Raw genomic sequence first — 24,049 nt, 5'->3', positions numbered from 1 at the left:
CCCTCAAGTCAGTTTTAACATTTGTATAATAGTTTAGAACTTTTTAAACCATAATCAAGGAGTTTACAGTTTGAATTGGACAAAATAAGCACTGATCTGCTTTTAATATCAGCCGACTCCAGTTCAGTGCAGATCATTGAAACACTAATTTATTAATAGCGCAACAATCGGGTTCCATAAGTAAAAATCCCATTTTCTTCATAAATAAATTTTTAAATGTAGCTTATAAACCTTTAAAGATGACCTACCATGTGCTCCGGGGTTGTGAATAGATGCTTTATGCTTCTGTTTAAGCCTTCAGTCTGTGTTATTTCAACTTTTTTTAATTTTGGCAAAAAAACTACACTATCTATGAGCCAACAGAGAAAGTTTCACCAATCAGAGAATCTCATCAAGAGCCCAGCAGTAACCACCCACTTCCATGCTGCACTTACAGCCAAGTCCGTCTCCATACACTCTCATATTAGTTATAAATTTGTATACATCACAACATTTTGCAATAAACGTAAAATATATTGTTTCTAGAGGTCAACTGATAGTGAATTTTGTCAATGCCGATAACTAAGGTGGTGGAAACGGACAATAACCAATTAATTGGCAGATCGCGTTTTTCCATACTGTGACGAGTACATAAATAGAGGCTACTAGCATCCTAAATGAATAAAATTCCTGAGGCAGTTTATAAGTCAACCAAAACCAGAAACACGCCTGGGACTCTTATTTTGCAATGGTGGAGACTAGAGTGCTCTATATTTAATTACACTGTTGGCAACTACATTTTTAGATAGCATAGATATTTGCAGATAACTGATAGTTCCAAAAAGCTATCGGCACCGATTATGATCACCTTTAACTATAGGAACATGTGAAACGGTGGTAGTACGTGGTGCTGAGATTGGTGATGGATGGATGACTGAATATTGGTTGAAGTTACTGATGAAGATACTTTCTGTTGGTAAGCAGTCATCTCTTTTATTTGTGTTTGAAGTTGGTCAGACAGATCTGACTGACATTTTTGTGTGTTAATGAAGAAATCATCTATTTGGTTTTTGTATTGATGAAACTTGTTGTTGAACTGCTCTTGGCTGTTTTTCAAACTCTGAAAAGTGGCTTTGAGGTCCGACTGAACTTCAGCTTGAAGCTGTTGTACCAGGAAATGCACTTGAGACACGACAGTAGTCTTCACTTTGTTTACTTCTTCTGTGATCATACACTTTGTAGCTTTAGACCATTGATCCAACTCAATTTCCACTTTTTGTTTATTATCAGTGATGCACTTTAATAATTGTTGGTGTTTGTCCTCCATCTTGGCGACCGTAGTTGAAATATGAGTTGAGAAAACTTGGCTTTTACCTCTTGGGTAAGTTCTGAGACTGTATTCCCCTGTTGCTGGATTAATCTCTTTAAAATATCCATGTCTCCTTGTACTTGTCTAGTAAGTTGTTGAATTCCTCTGCCTGGTGTTTGAAGTTCACTTGGTAACTCATGCTGTGCCACAGATGAAGACTCCGGGGTTGTGCAAATCTGCATGTGATCTAAATTTGAATCCCAGGTGAGGTTTTGCATGAGTGCTGCCAGTCAGGGTGGAAGATACAAACTGTACTCGTGTACATAGGTACCATTTGGGGGTTTCCACTTCAGGTATTCCATATCAGTATAAGTTGATGGGGAGTGTGTGCTAGTGGTCATGTCAGTATGAAAAAAAAGGAACAGGGAACTGTTGAGGAGAGACTGTTAGAATATGCGCTTTAGAGGAAGATTTTAAGTGATCTGGATCTGCTGAAGTTGTGTGAGGTTGGTTTATTACATCTGTTTCAATGATATATGTGCATATTTGCAGATGGTATTTGATATTATTTTTTTATCAATATTTGCCTTTTTATCATTAGACAAGACAGTTAAAGGTTACAGGGAACTGTTGAGGGGAGAGAGGGAGAAGGAAACAGACGAGCACTTTAACATTATGAGCTCAAACACATCTGCCGCGGCTTTGATGAGACACCTTGGTCTATTATTGTAGTAACACAATGGCACGTAAGAACACAACGAACCATGACTGGTCGTTTTCATGTCTCAGTCACTTCACATGCAAGCAAGCGATTCTCAGCGCCCTCAAGAAACAAATCGGATAAATGGGAAAATGTATATACTATACTACTGATTTTAAGTAGTGGTCGACTGATATATCGCAGAGGACAGATTTTTTTTAATAATCGCCAAAGGCCGATTTATTGGCCTCTGCAATATATCGTCGACCACTACTTACTTTCAATTTAAGAAATCCCTATTGAAAAATACGACCGATTGAGCAGGAACTGTTGCGCTCTATACCAATATGGTCACCGGAATGTTATGCGCCTTTAATTAATTAATCAAGGTATAAATTTGTTTTTCAACTTTTTCAGACACGTTTATGCACACTCAAAAAAAAAAATATTTTAAGATTTAAGCATTTCAATTTCATAACAAAATTAGTAATCGTTATCAAAATCAAATATAAATATATTACGTTTTTATTCATTTAATTTTGTTAAAAATTCCGCAATTATATTTGATGGAAAGTTTTTATGTCATTGAAATACTTTTTTATTTGAGTGCATTAATGCATGAAAATCTGTAACAGAGGGCTTCAGATTCACACCCATCTTCCTGTCATCATTTGTCCTACCAGAGACATGAAACCAACAAAACACAACCAACCCTACATACACAATGAGCATTCTGCATCAGTGCCGAGCCCATGACCTCATTACAGGTGCTGGCAGGAATTTATTGCAAGGCAGAGTGTTTGTGCGAGGTTTGTGTCATATGCGACTGCGTCGGTTCCTGTAGGCATTTTGTGTAAAAGAAAGTAAAACAACAAATAAGCGTCATTGTAAGCCATAAGTATCAGGGGCCTGCTTAGTTCGGGATGGAGGGAGAAAGAGAAGGAGAGGTGGAGTGAGTGAGTGCAAAGTTAAAAAGAAAACAGTCACAGGTGTAGCACATGAACCATGGTAGAGTTGAGGGGGGACTCTTTTGATGAAGTCACATGCTGCTCTGTGTGCTCGTTCACTTATGTGCGCTGGTGCCTGACTGCATTGTTATTCAACGCTAATTACTATCGACAAACACCTGCGAGCTCTGACATCATCATGTGTTTAAGCTAGGGACGGAGTGTAGACTTGATATTAAGAATGATCGGCAAGCTAAATTAGTGTGGCAACTTGAGATATGGATATGGCTTGAGACAAAAACATTTAAATTACATGGATTATTTACCATAAAACACAAAAGGAGCTGTTTGGCAGAATGTTAGCCATTCACTTCCATTGCATCTTTTTCTATACAATGAAATTAAATGGTGACATCTCCTTTTGCTGTAGAACGTTTCTACTTCTACCATTTTTGTTGGACTGACTCAAATTAAGATCATGCAATAACAAAGCTCAATTAAAGAAGATTAGAACTGATTCTAGGTCAATCAATAAATAAACTTAATTCTCTACTTCAATGCATATTTTCCTGCACTTCATTTGTGCATGCACAAGGGAAATTAAGATGGTGTTAACTGGGTACAATTGACCAAAGGGGACACAGAACACCCTAATGATGTCATCACACAAAACAACTATTTGCAACAAAACAATATATAAAAAAATAATACTAAAGAGCTAAAACCTCTATGAATAAAATGCCCTCAAATGTTCCCTTTGACCAAGGAAACATAATGAAATAATTGAAAAGCATGGGATTATGGGTTTGCGCCATAGCTTCAATTTCGTCTTTTCAGTTATTAATACTTAGTCTATAGAGGAATTTCAAGGAACCAACGTGATCACATGTGAAGTCGGCATGATGTTTACGATAGTTTCAGTACCCTAGGATGTTTACATGTATGCTGTCACGCTGACATGCAGCATTCTTATCAGACATGTTTGCAGTTGTTTCAATGTGTTTACCTTTCCACCTGGCGTGATTGGCAGCACATTGCCTCAGCTGCATGGGAGACTAGGGATCAAAGCCAGGCAGTAACCATGTTTGAATAATCAATGACGAGCATGATTCGGAGGTTTCACTTTTCCTTCTAACATTACATTTTACTCCACTAATGGTTAAGGTAAGGTTTGGGTTGGGGGATAGAATCTATAAATATATGCATTTCTCTTCATTGTATATTGTCCTGTAAAGCTGAAAACAACTTGCTTCACTACTATCTTTTGGTGCCCTTACCTGAACATAAATGGAGCTCACACGTGCCCATATGCCCTACAACACTTACCGCTTTGGCCACTGGTGGCAGTGTTTCGAAATTTCGGTCAACGTATGCCGATTTTGACGAAAGATAAATCTGTCTACTCGTTCTGATTTCACTGTGAGATAAGACTGCAAGGAACATAGATATTTGATTTATGAGCCCAAGACTTGACATTTCAGGTAATGTTAAATTAAGACATCTTGATTTTTCCAGTAATGACAATATTAGGGTTTACAGTGTAGTGAAAATAAATAAATTATTCAACTTTTGACCGATTTCAGGGCAAATACATGGCTCTAGATATAATTTAAGATTTCGCCCAGCCATGCTCCTTGTTCAATGTCGACATGAAACTTTCATCAGTTCCCAAGACACTGCTGTTGTCCTGCACTCTTTTGCATAGCTGTTTTCACTGTAGTGTAGTTTAAATTAGTTTGCATATTTTAAACACTAGTAGGTGAATTCATTGAGTTATGTCTTTTTTACTGCGCTGTTATAGAAATTATGTAAATGGAGGCTGAATTTGATCAGACTCGTCGTGAGGTTCAGCTTGTAGTCACACTTATGTTTGATACATTTGTTGTTATTAGGAAGACCGGGGCTAGTTGTTTCACTTTTTTACTTTTGTGACTGTTTATCAAAGTTTTTGAAGGCCAGTTTCTGTATAGCTCATACATTGAAGTCTTTGCTACAAAATAAAGAGAAAAGGTATTGAACATTTCCACTGGTATTGCTCAGGAAAAAAGATACAGTTAATTTAACACACTTGTATAGCAGAGGATTTTGTCACGCTCTGTGGGGTAAATTGGCATAATGGGAACCTGCTTTTTATTGACTGGTTCATCCCATGTGAACTTAATCAGAGGTCCCAGGGTTTTTTAATTTTCTTCTTTTTTACTGGAGATAGACACGCATAAATAATATCAACCCCAAATATTTAGTGCCAGGGATAAAAATGTTTGAGGGGGGTCAAAATTAGAATTTAAAGTAAAAAATTACCTTTGAAAGGTACATTTGTGGTTAAGACCTTTGTTTTGTTGGATAAGACATACTAGCTTCATACCATGAGATGCACATTTCATTTTTGCCCATTAAAAATGTGTAAAATTTTACAATTTGAGCATGAAGCCACATTGAGAGCCCAATATCTCTGGGATTTAACCATATGTGGCCTTAAAAATTCAGATAAAGAAACGAAAGTTTGTTCTTAACCAAAATCATTATAAGATTATTAAAATATCTTTAATGTTTCTGGAGTTATAGGCTCTCCAACTTTGGAAAAACAACACAAAAAAGGTTTTTTTCCCTCCCATTTTGGACACATTTTTTCAACAAGGCATGTACATATGCTTAGGTTGAAATCATTCAAACTAATTTCTTAACCACCACAGATTTAATACTAGCAGACTATAGTTTTGGCAAGTCATTTAGGACATCTACTTTGTGCATGATACACATGTAATTTTTCCAACAATTGTTTACAGACAGATTGTTTCACTTTTAATAGACTATATAACAATTTCAAGTTAATTGAAGGCACAAGTTAATTGTGCCTTTTAAGCAGCTTGGAAATTTCCAAAAAATAATGTCAAGCCTTTAGACAATTAGCCAATAAGCTTCTGATAGGAGGTGTACTGAAGATAAATAATTTAAAGGCAATGCTCCCAAATACTAACAAATAGTATGTAAACTTGTGACCCACTGGGTAATGTGATGAAAGAAATAAAAGCTGAAATAAATAATTCTCTCTACTATTATTCTGACATATCACATTCTTAAAATAAAGTAGTGATCCTAACTGACTTAAGACAGGGAATGTTTTCAATGATTAATTGTCAGGAATTGTGAAAAACTGAGTTTATATGTATTTGGCTAAGGTGTATGTAAACTTCTGACTTAAAATGTACTTCATTATAGCATTACAGCAACCTTCATTATATAGTTTACCCCTGTCTTAAAATATCAATAGTGGAGCCCAACAGCTTATATGAAAATATGATGGTATGAAATTGGATTTTTAGTTTAAGGGAAATAACTCAATAGGATTAAACATCCTAATTAAATACAGTATTAAACTATGTATTTGAAACCATCATATAAACATTTACATTTATGCATTTGGCAGATGCTTTTATCCAAAGCGACTTACAGTGCACTTATTACAGGGACAATCCCCCCGGAACAACCTGGAGTTAAGTGCCTTACTCAAGGACACAATGGTGGTGGCTGTGGGGCTCGAACCAGTGACCTTCTGATTAACATATATGTGCTTTAGCCCACTGCACCACTCCATAAACCCACTGCTAGCATTTATGCAGTTGGACTTTTAAATCAAAACCTTATAGTTACTGAGATATACAGTAGCCCTTGTGACAACATGCCCCTGTGACAATTTGCCCTCAGTCTCTCCTGCAGATTATACAGAGATGTTCTTTTCTCCAACACAGATGCAGTTCATTGATGCTCTAGATGGAGAAGATCTTCTTTTAACAGGAGAAGTCAAATGGCGCCCCCTGGTGGAGGACAATGCACAGAGCATCCTGAAAGTTGCCATGCCAACCTACAATGATACAGGCCTCTAAGAGCCTGAACTCTGACACAGCATTACCTAGAGCTGCCAATCAGGAAGCGGCACTCACCTGAGCCACCCCCCCACCCCACCCCCCCCCTCTCTCTCTCTCTCTCTCTCTCTCTCTCTCTCTCTCTCTCTCTGTCTCACATTCTCTGTCTCACATTCTCTGTCTCACATTCTCTGTCTCACATTCTCTGACTTCCCACAAACACACACACATTTGTTCTCATGCGTGTTGAGCGTATTAAGGACTCCTCAAAATGGTTTTGCACTCCTTTTCTATATCTATAGAATATTCTTGTATGTATATGTATAAATGTCTTTCTTATGCAATGTCAATATTTATAGGAGAAATACCTTGGCTCTTTCACTGTATCTTTCAATGTTTTCAGTGCGGGCAGTTGTTGTTTTTTCTTTATTTTTTTTTCTCTCTAAGTTATACTCTCAATGTGCTGGAGTGAATTCAGTTTGTGTGAATGTAAGCGTTTTTGTCAGACTCGTCAACCCATACAGTAAAAGCACTTCTTGAGGAATGACCAGAGAAGTTGTCTTGTGTATTTGTTTCATTATATCCGTTCAATCTGACTGAGCACTTAAGGAATTTTTCTTTGTCCAAAAACCTTTGTCGAAATCAACTTATTAATGAGGAAGTAATAACCAAAAACTGGGCCTTTATACCGTACAAACTCTTTCATTTTAGATACTTGAATGGTCTTAATTGGTTTAAGAAATGTGGACGGATGCTGTGGCATGCTATTGGTTTCCACAGAAAATTATTTCACAGTTTAAAAAACAAAACACAATGGAATTCCTATCATGACACGAAGTGCCGTTTAACCTGGAAAATTATTGGGAATGTACTTAGTAACACTATATACACTATCTAATACACTAATCCACTTACAGGAATTACGTTGGAAATGCATAATCAGAATTTAATCTTTCTAGAAAAGTAGTCCCACTGCATGTTATTGACCTTCAATTTCTAAGTAATCCCACTGGATGATTTTTTCTAACTTTGCAGATCAAATATCACATTTTTGAGGGTTTTCAAAGCTAACATGAGTATGAAGAATGAAGAACTTGAGCCATATCTAGAGACGTGAAGGTAGGCTTTTTTGGCAAACATGTACACATTTCAAATGCATTTACTGTTTATAATATATAAACACACACAAAACCCTTTATCCTGTTATACTCTAACCAAAAGGTTTTGTTTCACTGCTTCAGTGTCTTCCACATAAGTACATCATCAACATTTAAACATAATGTCCCTATCCTGATCTCTGTTTGCAGATTTCAGTAGGCCAGGATTGTTGACAAGGTAATATGTCATCCAGAGTCATGAGACTGTGACGATGGTTTGATAAAGCCAACATACTGTTATTATCTGTTTGTATATCATCTGTCTATCTGTCTGTAGTATCTATCTGTATGTCTGTCTGCAGGATATATCTGTAGGATCTGTCTGTCTATCTGTTTGTAATATCTGTCTCTCTGTATTATCTATCTTTCTGTCTGCAGTTTCTGTCTGTTGTATATATCTGTCTGTATGTCTGCAGGATATATCTGTATGATCTGTCTGTCTGCAGGATATATCTGTATGATCTGTCTGTCTATCTGTTTGTAATATCTGTCTGTCTGTCTATCTGCAAGATCTGTCTGTCTGTCTGTCTATAGGATCTGCCTGTCTGTCTAACTATATGTATTTTCTGTTTGTAGGATCTGTCTATCTATCTGTTTGTAATATCTGTCTGTCTGTATTGTCTATCTTTCTGTTTGCAGTATCTGTCTGTCTCTCTGTCTGTCTGTAGTATCTGTCTATCTATCTGTAGTATCTATCTGTACGTCTGTCTGTCTATCTTTCTGTCTGTCTGTTTGTAGGATCTGTCTGTCTATCTGTTTGTCTGTTTGTAGGATCTGTCTGTCTGTCTGTGTTATCTATCTTTCTGTCTGCAGTATCTATCTGTCTGTTTTATATGTATGTCTGTCTGTCTGCAGGATCTGTCTGTCTGTATTATCTATCTGTACGTCTGTCTGGCTATCTTTCTGTCTGTAGGATCTGCCTGTCTGTCTATCTATCTGTTTGTAGGATATCTCTGTCTGTCTGCCTGTAGTATCTATCTGTACATTTGTCTGTCTATCTTTCTGTCTGTCTGTGTGCAGTATCTGTCTGTCTGTCTGCAGTATCTATCTGTTTGTAGGATCTGTCTGTTTATCTGTTTGCAATATCTGTCTGTCTGTATAGTCTATCTTTCTGTCTGCAGTATCTGTCTGTCTATCTTTCTGTCTGTCTGTCTGTCTATCTGTTTGTAGGATCTGTCTGTCTATCTGTTTGTCTGTTTGTAATATCTGTCTGTCTGTATTATCTATCTTTCTGTCTGCAGTATCTGTCTGTCTGTCTGTCTGTAGTATCTATCTGTCAGTATGTCTGCAGAATATGTCTGTCTTTCTCTCTGTCTGTCTATCTGTCTGTCTGTCTGCGGTATCTATCTGTTTGTAGGATCTGTCTGTTTATCTGTTTGCAATATCTGTCTGTCTGTATAGTCTATCTTTCTGTCTGCAGTATCTGTCTGTCTGTCTGAAGTATCTATCTATCAGTATGTCTGCAGTATATGTCTGTACATCTGTCTGTCTATCTGTTTGTCTGTCTGAAGTATCTGTTTGCAATATCTGTCTGTCTGTATAGTCTATCTTTCTGTCTGCAGTATCTGTCTGTACATCTGTCTGTCTATCTGTTTGTCTGTCTGAAGTATCTATCTATCAGTATGTCTGCAGAATATGTCTGTCTGTCTATCTATCTATCTGTCTGTAGTATCAATCTAATTTTCTTTTTGTCTGTACATCCAGCCAGCCATTACATGTGTATAGATATTCTAGTATTCAAGTTACAAGATCTATATTTCCTTTAAACTTCAAGGCTTTTTTTTTAACTCTCAGTAAAGGTTTTGTCAAGCCAACATCAAAGTTTGTCCTGATGACTTTTGCTTCTTTAGTTTCATTGTAGATTTTTGCTGTTCAGAAGCCAGTCCCAAATTCAGTAAAGTGTCTCTGTTCTTTTCTCACATCAGGAATTTTTCGAAGGAACAGTCATAAAACAGATTACTCAGTGGAGGGTATCACATATAAAAGGATGTTATTTAATCTCTTTGAGCTCCGCTTCCTGTTCACATGATGTGTGTGTCATTTTTATGTTACCCTAAGGGCTGCTCAAAGTCTTTTTGTGCTGAGCTGAGACCCGAGTGATTAAAGGGATAGTTCACCCAAAAATGAAATTGATGTCATCATTTACTCTCATGTTGTTCTCGACCTGCATGACTTTTTTTTTGTACATATTTCACAAATATGATTTCCCTTTTCGTTCAATTGAAGAAATAAAGTCACACGGGCTTGGAACACCATGAAGGTGAGTAAATGATGTCATCATTTTCATTTTTATTTGAACTGTTCTTTGAAGTCTAATTAGTGAGTTGAGGGCTGTTCTTAGATCAGTAGCTTACTGACTTCCTCAAGGCTTCTGTGGTTTTTCAAGACTGACATGAATAAACACACATAGAGTTCATGCCAAATGAAAGACCGGTGAAACATGCTGTTAGACTAGATAGTTCTCAGTATTTTCATTCTCTGGCAAGACTTTTGACACTTAAGATAATCTTGCTTTGTTCAGAATAATTCGTTTTCAATCATTTGCAGAGTTCCACAACTAACTTCTAGACCACAAGCCCAAAGACCTTTGTTTTCATTTAAGGAAGTGGTTCAAAATTATTTAAGTAAGACCTTCCCTTAAGCATTTCTCTTCTGAGAATACAAATAAACTGATCTACTTCCTGCTTGGTTGGCCTTATTCCTTAGATTTACTTTGAAGAATGGACCAGAGTTATATCAGGCAATCGGAATAGCATAGAGACTCAGGGGTGGCTTTTGACTTTGGTAAGGAAACAAGCATCCGCAACACCCTAGCAACTGGATAGCCACACATTGGCAACCACACACAACACACTAGCATCATCGTGATGACTTTTACACATGTTGCACCTCTCATTTTTTCAACAGAAAATTTAAAATCTAATTTATATTAAATTGTTTGGTACTTTTAAGGATCAACCCAAATACGGCAATCAACAACGTTTTGCACAACAGAGTGCAACTATAGGGTAAAAAAACTCATAAATCTTTAAAGACAGACCTAATCAAGGTTGTTAATCGATGGTATTTGCTTCTGTATAAGCAACCACTATTTCAACTTAATTTGTAATTTTTTTAAATATATAAAATAGCACAATTCCTGTAGAAGAACTCCACTACCCATGATCCTGAGGAAAATCCACTTATCAAAAAATCACAGCAAAAGAGTTTTGCAGCCCACTTCCATGACGCTCTGTGAATGACGTAATCGTGTCATTCTCCCTACACTCTCAAACTAACGTATTTGCATATATCTGAATATTTTGCAATAAAATTGCAATGTATTGTTTCTATACTTGGAACAAAAACGATTTTAAATCAATAATTTTATATATTTAATTTGAATATGTCATTGGCAATGCTTCATGGGAGTTTATTCCCTCATTAAAAACATTAAGTACACAATCTTGTACTTTTGTCCAAACATTTTTTTTTTTTTTGCTTCATATCAAAGTTTGTGATGTTGTGATTCTCATCAGAGTTGGTTGGTTTTGTCTTAATTGCTTAGAACTCTTTTGTGAAGGTTTTTATGAAATCCCTTGGGAAGAAATTAATGGGGAAAAAACTTCCAGAAGCAAAATGACTAAAAAAAGTGGGCACTGTTGTGATCTATAGAGCTGAAATTTGTGGGTCCTTTATGAAATGTAATTCTGAATTGTTGTAAAAGACACATAGCAGAAAGTCACACTGTGCCTTCACAGTATTCAATCACATAACCATGAATAACAAGTCAATAATGTTTCCTGTCAATGCACTCAGCAGCCATTGGGCATATTACAAGAATTCCTCTTGGGGATAGCTCATCCAAAATAGAAAAATTGTGTCAGTTTTGGGAAACCATCCCTTTAGGTAAACTTCTGAGAAAGACAGGCTTTAGATAATAAATAAATATATATAGTGGTGGTGGCGAGTGGTTAAAGCACAGGGCTGTTAATCAGAAGGTCACAGGTTAATCAGAAGGTCATTGGTTCTAACCCCACAGCCACCACCATTGTGTCCTTGAGCAAGGCACTTAACTCCAGATTGTTCCGGGGGGATTGTCCCTGTAATAATTGCACTGTAAGTCGCTTTGGATAAAAGCGTCTGCCAAATGCATAAATGTAAATATATATATATATATATATATATATATATATATATATATATATATATATATATATATATATATATATATATATATATTAGTAGATGTTTAGCTGTTTGTGTTGGGCATAAGTTTATTTCAACATATTAAGGACATGTTCCATCAAAAGTTCAAATCCTTAATTTTAAACAGTATCTTTATTGTTTTAACAAACTTTCAGAAATGTTTTGTGCTTTTGCTATCTTTTTTAAATGCCACTTGGTTTGGTGTCTTTTTAATCTAATCCAACGCATTATAAGTGTGCCTTTAGCATACAAATACTTTTGGGGCCAGTGCATGTGAAATTATTTTAAAAAGGTTAATAGGTCACAGGGGTTCTAAATACAAATATTATTTAATGATTTAACTTTTAAACACAACTTGCAATCCTATTTAATGAAACTACACAATGATCACTCTAGGACTGTATAGATATTACAGTTGTTGACAGTTTTTGTTAATGCATGATTTCCTGTAAAGCTATTTTGGAACTATGTGTGTTGTGAAAAGCGCTATGCAAATAAAACGACTTAATAATTAACAGTAGATGCAGATAGCCTACTAATGCTCTATTTACAGAATTCAACAGATAGAGTTTGTCCCTCTTTCAAACATCTGCCTGTATTTATGTTTTTGTATATTTATTTCATAATGAAGGTTATTTAAGTGGTTAAGCAATACTTGTGTTTTAGGTGGCAGCGTGTTTGAAGATTATCTGCTGAGATAATGTGTACACGCTGAAGTGACTGTCTTCTGTTGATTACCTTTACTCTGCTGCTGGCAAGGAGGACCTTTGAATCTGATTCATGGTGGATTACTCTCAACCTTGCTGTAATGGGCAGTTTAAGCATTAGACTTCATGAAACAAAGGTCTCAAGGGCTAAAACTTCTGTGCTCAGTCGTGCTTCATGGTTGTGAAACAAGATGAACTTACTAAACATGATTGATATATTTAAAGAGTTTTGTGTCATGCTTCACTTAGAAGTGTTTTCTGAAAAATATGATTATTAGATGATTGTTAATATCATTCATAAGTAAAGTTAGAAGTTAAGTTGGATTTATCATGTTATGAATATAAAACAATTTCTAACAGATAGGTGTCCGAACATTCATATCGGTGGTAAATGAAGATGGGTTTTTCAGTGACTGATTGTTACATTTTTTTAATTTTGTTTTGCTGTCTAGGGTTGCAGTAGATATAAATAAACTTGAACATGGTGCAGACTTGGTTGGGAAAATAATGTGCCAGGTGTGCCTACTCTCAGGATATTACAAGGCCATGATCTTGCTGAAACAAGTGAGACTTGCCTTTGCTGTGGGCTATTTTCTGTCTTATTACTTTAAAGCCCAACAGTTGAGATTTTGACATTAAAATGACAAGTGTAATCACCGTCATTACCTTTCACGATGGGTTAAATCAAATAAAGTAAATTGTGTTAGCAATGACTTCATGCCTATGAATAAAATTCAGATAGGACCAGTGAAAGAATCAGAAACAGAATGAGCTTTCTTGCCAAGTATGATTACACACACAAGGAATTTGTCATGGTGACAGAATCTTCCAGTGCAAGAGAAAGCAACCATATATAAATACATTTAAACATATATACATATAGTGACATACAAATAAAAAATAAGATATAACAGATAAATAAAAAGAAAAATAGCCAATAGAGCAATAATATTGTTCAAATATTGTATATAAAATATGTGAAATGTACTGAAGAAGAGGTAGGATATGGTAAAAAATATAAATGAAATATAGATGTAGGAATGGATGGATTGAATATTGCACATGGTTTTAACTGTTCATGAGGTGGATGGCCTGAGGGAAAAAACTGTTCCTGTGCCTGACTGTTTTGGTGCTCAGTGCTCTGTAGCACCGACCAGAGGGCAACAGTTCGAAAAGGAAGTGTGCTGGGTGAATGGTGTCAAGAGTGATTTTACCAGCCCTTTTCGTTACTCTGGATGTGTACAGTTGTAGCAGGGTGGATAGGGGAGCGCCAATAATCCTCTCAGCAGTCCGAACAATCCTTTTAAATCTTTTGAAGTCTGACTTAGTAGCTGAACCAAACCAGACAGTTACAGAAGTTCAGAGGACAGACTCAATGACTGCTGAGTAGAACTGTATCAGCAGCACCTGTGGCAGGTTGAACTTCCTCAGCTGACAAATGGAGTGCAACCTCTGCTAGGCCTTTAACAAAATTAAGTCTATGTGGGTCTCCCACTTCAGGTCCTGTTAGATGGTAGTGCACAGGAACCTGAATGACTCCACTTCAGCCACAGTGCTGTTTAGAATGGTGAGTTGAGTTAATTCTGGGGTGTTCCTCTTAATGTCCACTATCATCTCCACTGTTTTGAGCATTTTCAGCTCCAGTTATTTTGACTGTGCCAGATTGCCAGCTGTTCAGCCTCCCTTCTGTAAGCAAACTCGTCGTCATCTTGGATGAGGCTGATGACAGTAGTGTCGTCTGCAAACTTCAGGAGATTAACAGAGGGGTCCTTGGCAGTGCAGTCGTTTGAGTAGAGGGAGAAGAGTAGTGGGGAGAGTACACATCCCTGGGGGGCGCCAGTGCTGATTGTACATGTGCTGGAAGTGAATTTCCCCAGTCTCATTAGCTGCTGACTGTTGGTCAGAAAGCTGGTGATCCACTGACAGGTAGAGGTGTGAACAGAGAGCTAGATTAATTTTGTACATAGGAGAGTGGGGATGATGGTGATAAAAGTCGAACTGAAGTCCACAAAAAGAATCCTTGCATATGTCCCTGGTCTGTCTAGATGTTAAAGTATGTAATGCAGTCCCATATTGACTGCATCATCCACAAACCAATTAGCTCGATAAGCAAACTGGAGGGTATCCAGAAAGAGTCCAGTGACCCTTCAGGTGGGCCAATATTAGTCTCTCATATGATTTCATGACCATAGATGTCAGAGCAATGGGTCTGTAGTCATTAAGTCCTGTGATTTTGAGTTTCTTTGGGATGGGGATAATGGTGGAGTGTTTGAAGCAGCAGGAAACTTCCCACTGCTCCAGTGATCTGTTGAAGATCTGGGTGAAGATGGGGGCTGTTTTAACTACTCAATGATGGTTTAAAGTAATACACAGATCAGCTAGGTCCCTGTAAAGGGATCCATTGAAAGGAGGAGCCGAGAACCAGCTTGATGATATAAAAAGTTTAATGAAGACCTAAACAAAAAGACAAACACACACACACAGGTGTGGGACAGCCGTCGGTAAATCTCTCTCTCGCACTGCAGCTTCCAGTCTGCCTTTATCCCTCTCTGAGGCTTGATTAGCCTGATTAGGGACCGGGTGTGCGGAATCCCGACCCAGCCCCACCCTCCACCCTGTCACATTCCTCCCTCGTTCTCTCAGGCCGGGGAGCCCGGCATGATATCCATCCCCCCGTCTTTCCCACGAGAGGGGCGTGCCTTCCAGCCCGTCTGCCGGCAGGTCATCCCCGTCTAACTGGATGAGTGAGGGGACAAGGGAAAAAAAAGTGTGGCACCTACACACTGTAACGTGATCGTTCCAAATTAACAAAACATTTTATAAACAGAGGGAAAGGCCAACACGGAGCAAACGGAAAAAACACTTACTCGCCAGTTCTCCGATACGCTGTAGCTTGGTCCTCGGCCACTCCTCCACCCTCTAATGGACGACAGCCATGCCTCCCCGGACGGACCGGAGGCAGACCTCCGGCCCCTAGTGGACGGAATGCTCCGCCGCATTTTTGGTGGATGGTAGGGGTCTCCCCCGCCCCTGGCAGCAGTAACCGCTCCAGGCGGTTGGTTGGGAGCACCTCTTCCCCTCACAGTCTGCGGCCATCCTCCACTTCCAGGCGGCCGGGCTCCTCCGTCCTCCGGAAGATGGCCGCGGCTGCTCCATTGGGGTGGATGGTAGTGGCGAGGACTCTACTACGGCACATCCTTCCACCTTCCCGGATTTCGGCACCAGTGTAAAGGGGTTAAAGGGAAATGAAGTGAGTACCGGCTTGAGAATATAAATAATATTTTAATATGAAAATTAAACAAAAAGACAAACACACAAAGGTGTCGGACAGCTGTCCGTAAATCTATTTATCTCGCACTGCAGCTTTCAGTCAGCTTTAATCCCTCTCTGAGGCTTGATTAGCCTGATTAAGGACCGAGAGTGCGGAGTCATGACCCAGCTCGGCCCTGTGCAACCAGTCCCCCTTGTGCCACCAAAACAGCTCTGACCCATCGAGGCATGGACTCCACAAGACCTCTGAAGGTGTCCTGTGGTATCTGGCACCAAGACGTTAGCAGCAGATCCTTTAAGTCCTGTAAGTTGCAGGTGGGGCCTCTATGGATCGTACTTGTTGGTACAGCACATCCCATAGACGCTTAATCGAATTGAGATCTGGGGAATTTGGAGGCCAAGTCAACACTTAGAACTCTTTCTCATGTTCATCAAACCATTTCTGAACATTTATTCAGTGTGACAGGGTGCATGTCCTGCTAAAAGTGGCCACTGCTATCATGAAATACCATTTCCATGAAAGGGTGTATGTGGTCTGCAACAATCTTTAGGTAGGTGCTACGTGTCTAAGTAACATCCACATGAATGCCAGGACCCAAGGTTTACCAGTAGAACATTGCCCAGAGCATCACACTGCCTCCGCCGGCCTGCCTACTTCCCATAGTGCATCTTGCTTCCCTCTCTTCCACAGGTAAACAACACACATGCACCTGGCTGTCCACGTGATCTAAAAGAAAATGTGATTCATCATGACCACCTTGCTCCATGGTCCAGTTCTGATGCTCACGAGCCCATTGTAGGTGCTTTCAGCTGTGGACAGGGGTCAGCATGGGCACTCTGACAGGTCTGCGGCTACGCAGCCACATAGACTGCAAGATGAGATGCACTGTGTGTTCTGACACCTTTCTATCATGGCCAGCATTAAGGGTTTCAGCAGTTTGTGCTACAGTAGCTCTTCTGTGGGATAGGACCAGACGGACTAGCCTTCTCTCCCCACGTGCATCAATGAGCATTGGGCGCCCATGATCCTGTCGCAGGTTCACCAGTTGTCACAGGCCTTTAAATGAAACCCAAACTTGACCCCTACCTGAGAGCAGAAGGGGGAAAAGCATTTCCTTACTGTTTATGTGCTGAAACTTCACCTGGTGCAGAACAATCTGGAATAATATGAAACACTGCAACAGTCCCCTTTATGCAGCCTGAACTTGTTCAGATTGTTGAATCTTTGTGACAACTGCACTGAAAAAATTCTAGACGCAGTGCAAAGAATGAAACAGAGCACTGGTGTCTCAACATGCATTTGTTTTTAATTTTAAGTTCTTTTTAACTTGACATGGTGTGTAAAATATGCCGGTCCTGCAAAACAAGTTCGGTAAGCATGCTTATTTGTTTATTTTTCTCCCCAATTTGGAATGCCCAATTCCCAACTCGCTAGGGTCGCCATTCTCTACAGCATCCACGCACAACTCACCACATGCCCCACCGAGAACAAGAACCACACAGATATAGTGACCACAAGGAGGTTACCACATGTGACTCTACCATCCCTTGCAACCGGGTCAATTTGTTTGCTTAGGAGACTGGCTGGAGTCACTCAACACACCCTGGAATCGAACTCGTGACTCCAGGGGTGGTAGTCAGCATCAGCACTCGCTGAGCTACCCAGCCTGTTAATATTTGAAGTAATTACAAACCCGAACCCGACCCGAAGTTCCACTTAAAAAACTGACCTGAACCTTTGCTATGCAGACCTCTAGTCTAAATATCCAGCAGATATGTGTAATTTGTCATGTTAACATGCTGCATTGGTGCTAACATGCTATACAAGGCCATAATATGTGCAGATTACACTCTGATATTGTAATTTATAATGACACTGATACTACTGTAAAAATGGGTGTATAAAAAAAGAGTGTTAATGAATAGAATACAGACAACACAGAACCCAGAGGTTGGGTTATTGTTGAAGTGTCATACTTTTAAGAGTGGTAATAGCAGGCACCACTACTGAAATCACAATAATAGGGGAATATTGAATGTCAGCAGATACATCACAAGGCAGAATCATTACATAAATCTGTTATAAATCATTTTGTGTGTTTAATCAGATATACTTTGCTACAGACTTCCTGATGAGTGAAATATAATCACTCTAGCGATCAGTCCTTTTGTTTACACAGTTGAAGAAATTTTCATGTGAAATAGACAAGCATCTTGACAAACCTGCTTTTTCAGTTCTAAAGAGATGATGCTTCACATATTGGTATCAATAAACAGCAATGATTCAATTCATGAGCAGTATATGATGGTTATTTTACTTGTTATTTCCAAAATTTGGCTGGAAACATTGATGAAATGGTTTGATGAGCATTGCTAATTAGCAGTGATGCCTTTATTTAACAAATGTGATATGTATTTTATATTTGATATTACTTAGATTTTTTTAGTTCCATGTGTTTAAACCAGTTTTATCCTTTTTACATTCGGTGTCTTTCAACTATTATTAAATATGAGACCAAAAAAAACAAGATTGACAACAAAAGAGAGACTGTTTGTCCGCCCTGATTTTGTGGGGTATTGTCTCAATTTATTCATGAACTCAAATTCAAATTTTACCCTTCATCATGAAAAATGGACTGCAAAGTGTATTGTCACACACAGTGAGGCCATTATTCATAATTCCTCATGACTCAAATGATTGTTCCATGCAGTGTGTACACAATGTGCTACAGTAAATCAGACATCTGGGAGATATGACAGTTAGCTGAAGTGAGCAGATATCAGTCAGAAATGTTTTCTTTATACAACAGAAAATCCCCTTGGCCGCATTGAATATTGGTCAGAATAATATTTACCTTTCTTATACATTTATTCTTCAGCATGCTAGCCTTCTGTGGAGGTGGGGCGTGGTCAAGTGCCGACTTGTAAATGGAGAGAGCGGCTGGGAGATGAGAGCAGTAAGGAGTTACACCTGTGGGCAATTTTACCTAACAGCTGTTCTGTGTTGCAGTGAGAGGCGTCAAAGAGATAAAGGGGAGCTGAGAGCCACAGAGAGGAGGAAGGAGTAAGCATCCTGGAGTATATGGTCTAAAAACGGGCCATCTTGCAGCGGGTTGGCTGCAACCCTGAACAACAGCGGCAAAGCATCCGTACAGTGAATTCGGTAGCCCGTTCGCCCAACAGCTCCGTGATGCCTGTCGAAAGTGGCTGCTGGCCGAGAATCGGGACACCGAGGCTACCATCAATCTCATGGTACTGGAACACTTTGTCAGCAGATTATCAAAAGGAATGGCTGTGTGGGTAAAGTGCCACTGCCCAGCGATGCTGACGGAGGCAATCCAGCTGGCTGAGGACCATTTGACTGCATATCCGGGGGCCAGAGAGCCCCCTTCTCTCCCTATCTCTCCTTTCTCCTCTCGTCCTTCCCCCTTCTCTTACCCTTGTCCCGTACCTGCACCCCAGATTGGGGTTTCCCCAAAATGCCGGCTCCCCCTCTCTCTCTCTCGTCTTCCCTGCAGGATGGTGACCACTGCCAGGGGTGTGGGGGGAAAGCTAGGGCCGGTCTGTTGGCACTGTGGGGAACCCAGGCACTTTCAGGACCAATGCCAGGTGATGGAGGTGGGGGTGTTAGTTCGGGTCCCTGATGTGCCACAGGCTGCCCCCAATCTAGCAGGGACATACAGGATACCAGTGAGTATTCGAAGGGTACATGCCAAGACTTGGTGGATTCGGGATGTATCCAAACCTCTATCCACCAATGTTTGGTTAAAGATGAGTCTTTGGATGTAGTACGGAGGGTGAGGGTAAGGTGTGTACATGAAGATGTGCATAAATACCTTTTAATGGCACAATGTCACAATTCAGTATAGTATTGAGGTTGCGGTTAGTCCCTGCCTCACCCATCCACTAATATTGGGGACCAATTGGCAGGCATTCAAAACATTATTGAAAGGAATGTGTGAATAGGTCCTGCAACAGAGTAATACGGTGTGGGATTTGCCGCACATTGGCAGGGGAGGCATTGCCAGAGCCATCTGCATCAGGATGATGCAGGGGAGGGGTAGGGCTCAACACTCCTGTCCCTTAGAGGGATACCTCTAGGAAATTTCCCTCTGGAGCAGACAAAACCCTTAAGCACACCTTCAACAAAGTGAGAGTAATCGATGGGCAACATCTTCAGCCTGCGGTTTCCCTCTCATACCCGTAATTTGTAATTATAAAAGACTGGTCATATCGGGTAAAGCAGGAAGATACAACTCAGTTGTTAGTACCAAAGACCCCTCAGGAATTGTTATTCCAGGTGGCTCATCATAATCCAATTGCAAGTGGCTTGAAAACACTAAACCATCTCGTGGCCCAATTCTATTGACCGGGCATTCACGAGGATGTTTGTAGGTGGTGTGCGACGTGCCGCGAATGTCAACTGATGAATCCCCAAAAGCGTCATTGCACCCCCTACCACTGATTGGTGTCCCCTTCGAAAGATTTGGTATGGATCTCATCGGGCCATTAGAAGGGTCAGCATGCAGACATCGCTTTGTGTTAGTCCTGGTGGATTACACAGCGTAATATCCAGAAGCAGTGCCTCTTCACAACATCTACGCTCTGTGTGTTGCAGAGACACTGTCCAAAATTATCTCCCGAGTGGGGATCCCGAAAGAGATCCTCACTGACCAAGGCACTAGTTTCATGTCACACATCTCACGTGAACTACGAATTAATGGAAATTAAATTGATTCGGAGACGGCCTGGCTGAATCATTTAATAAACCTTTAAGAATATGATTCGAAAGTTAATTTATGATGATGTTCAAAATTGGGATAAGTGGCTCGAGCCCTTATTATTTGCAGTTCGAAAGCTCCCGCAAGCCTCCATGTTATTCTTCCTGTTTGAATTACTTTATGGACGGCGGCCATGCGGCGTGTTGAATGTTCTAAAGGAAAATTGGGAGGAGGGAACTTCACAAACTAAAAACTACATTCAGTACATTCTTGACCTGAGAGCAAACCTCCACACACTAGGGAAATGATCACAGTAGCATTTGCTACAGGTTCAAGAACGTCAGACCCGATTGTTTAATAGGGGTACTCTGCTCCGGGAGTTCGCACCGGTAGATAAAGTATTTGTATTGCTATCCGCATCGATCTCCAAATTACTCAGCAAGTGGCAAGGGCCATTGGTGGTCACAGGACGAGTTGGGGACATCGACTATGAGGTTGAATGATCAGATAGGGACGGACCACGGCAGATATACCACCTCAATCTCCTAAAAACGTGGACCAGAGGTGAATTTAAAAACCCAAGTGGCCAAGTTGCAAAGAGAATTCTCTGATGTGTTTTCCCCTAAGCCTGGTTGCACAAATCTCATAAAACAGAACATTGAGATGGCCCCAGGGGTGGTGGTACACATCGACCCCTACCAGTTAACTGAGCACAAGAAACAAGTGGTAAAAGAAGAACTTAAAGCCATGCTCGACATGGAAATAATAGAGGAATCCCACAGTGAGTGGTTCAGCCCTTTGGTTCTAGTACCTAAGACCGATAGTTCTGTGTGTATTTTAAAAAAGTCAATGCAGTCTAAATTTTACACATATCCGATGCCTCATATTGATGAACTGCTGGATCGGTTCAGCGCAGTTCCCTTTGACTCCCATGTGCTGTGACCCATCCATTCGGTTTGTTTGGGGCCCCAGCTACATTTCAGGGGCTCATGGACAGAATCCTATGCCCACATGCGTTGTATGCCACTGCCTATCTGGATGAGATCATTATTTATAATAATGATTGGCAGTGGTACATGCAGAATCTGAAGGTTGTCATAAGATTACTGCAGCAGGCAGGGCTCATGGCAGACCCCAAGAAGTGTGCAACTGGGCAGGTGGAAGTATGGTATCTGGGCTTTCACTTGGGACATGGTTAAGTGCGTCCCCAAATTGATAAGACCGCTACAATTGCGGCCTACCCAAGACCCAAGACTGTCACCAGCCCACTGACTATTCTCACTAAAAAGGGAGCGCCAGATCCGGTCCAGTGGACAAAAATGTGCCTACAGGCTTTTACTCAAGTGAAAGCTGCACTTTGTAGCAGACTTCTTCTACACTCCTGATTTCTCTCTCCCTTTTGTTTTACAGACCGTTGGACAGGGGGTTGGAAGCCGTGTTGTCCCACGTGGTCGAGGGGGAGGAGTATCTGGTGTTGTACAGCCAGAAACTATTGGTAAGAGAGTCAAGTTACAGCACCATTGAGAAGGAGGGTCTGGCCATCGAGTGGGCAGTCCTTACCCTTCGATATTACTTCCTGGGACGGGCTTTCACCCTCTGTTCGGACCATGCCCCGTTCCAGTGGCTCCACTGCATGAAGGATACCAACACATGGATCAAGTTCAAGGTGGTCCACAGACCAGGGGCACAGATGGCTGTCGCGTACTTTCTCTCTCAGAATGGGGGGTAGCGACCAGGCCGGATGGCTCCCTGGCAATCTTCCCTAACAGCTGTTCTGTGTTGCATGAGAGGTGATAGAGAGATAAAGGGGAGCTGAGAGCCACAGAAAGGAGGAAGGAGTGACATAAGCTTTGCTGTGTGTTTTGTTTGTGTGTATTTCTGTTCCACTGAAAAATGGATTATCAAATAAAAGACGAGAGAGGGTAGAAATTCATCTGGCTTCCGCTTCCTCATTTCTTGAGAAATCTAAGAACCTATAACACCTTTACTCTTCTTTCTAATGTCTATTACATTGGTCTTCAACAGGGAAGTGTACAAAAATGCTTACTAGCCTTTTATATATAAAGTTACATCCAATTTTACAACTTTGCTACCATGACGTCATAATGCCATTAACCCTAAAACAACCATAAAAAGACAATTTAAACAAAGTTACGGCTAAAATAATACACAAGTTTTAACTAAATAAATAATGTACGTTTTTTAATAAAATTATAAGCTTCACATTTCTACCTTTAAACACTGCAAATATTAGCACCATTCACTTTCATTGTGAGTGCCTCACTGTGAGACTATGATTTTTGAGGGACAAGTCAAAATATTTTTTGTGGTAACCAATATTATGCTATAAATGCTGTCGATTTAGCTTAACTTGAATTTAATCCGAAATATTCCTTGAAGTAAAATTACAATGTAATGTTTTGGTAAGTACTGTATATGACTTTATACATTACTAATGATTTTTTTAATTGCTTTGCAATGTAAACATCATAATAAAGTCTATAAATACATGAATATAGTACTACAGTACATGTATGTTTTCAAAGGTCAGGCTTAAAATGTAACTCTCAATTGTTCACAATATGTAACAAAGGATCCCTGCTCCGTCTCTCTACACACAGAGTAGTCCTTGGCACAAAAAAGTTGAAAGGGCCCCTGGTCTATCAAGCAGATGCACTTTCTTGTACAGCTTAAAGAATTAGGCGTCCCAAAGCAGTATCTGTGTGAATGCTTTCTATAACTTTAACAGCCCAAACTAAGAATGAATATGAGTTCAAATATATCCATTCACTACTGTGAATGAGGAAAATGCTGTTTGGTGTTGTGCTTGCATGTTTTCCCTTTTGTAAGACACATGTCATAGGGCCTCAGGATGGCTACTGCCTTATAGAGAAAGACATGAAGAACCAAAAATATCTAGCTGCAGGACAACAGAGGAAAAACATTAAAACTACCAGTGTCATTTTAAGAGGGTTGAGAAGTCTCTGCTTTTGTGACAAATATAATAAAGTGTTGGTATATTTTATCTAAAGGTTTTCAGTGTTTTAATGCAAACAAAATGCTTGTGCTCTAAGATCAGTGGTGTACATCTGAAATGGAGCATTTGCTCAAGACAGCTAGGTAGAAGAATGCAAAGACCTGCCCTACAAGTATATCTGCTTTTTCTTTTTTGCCGTGATCATCTTTACACATCACTCATGTAAATTAA

The 24,049-nt window shown here is 39.8% G+C and overlaps 1 protein-coding gene across 1 annotated transcript in view; it reads left to right on the top strand.

Annotated features, from left to right (window-relative positions):
- The window catches only part of LOC127653529 (ubiquinol-cytochrome-c reductase complex assembly factor 1-like), a 29,081-nt gene extending 21,602 nt beyond the window's left edge, over positions 1-7,479 (top strand). The window contains exon 9 of the mRNA XM_052140218.1: positions 6,685-7,479. Within this exon, the coding sequence (XP_051996178.1) occupies positions 6,685-6,819 (135 nt within the window). The 3' untranslated portion in view covers positions 6,820-7,479. The remainder of the gene's footprint in view (positions 1-6,684) is intronic.
- The last annotated feature ends 16,570 nt before the right edge of the window (positions 7,480-24,049 follow it).

Source organism: Xyrauchen texanus, chromosome 13 (assembly GCF_025860055.1).
Source record: "Xyrauchen texanus isolate HMW12.3.18 chromosome 13, RBS_HiC_50CHRs, whole genome shotgun sequence".
NCBI lineage: Eukaryota > Metazoa > Chordata > Actinopteri > Cypriniformes > Catostomidae > Xyrauchen > Xyrauchen texanus.
The sequence above is the reverse complement of the archived record's forward strand: the minus strand, read 5'-3'. Positions and strand labels throughout refer to the sequence as shown.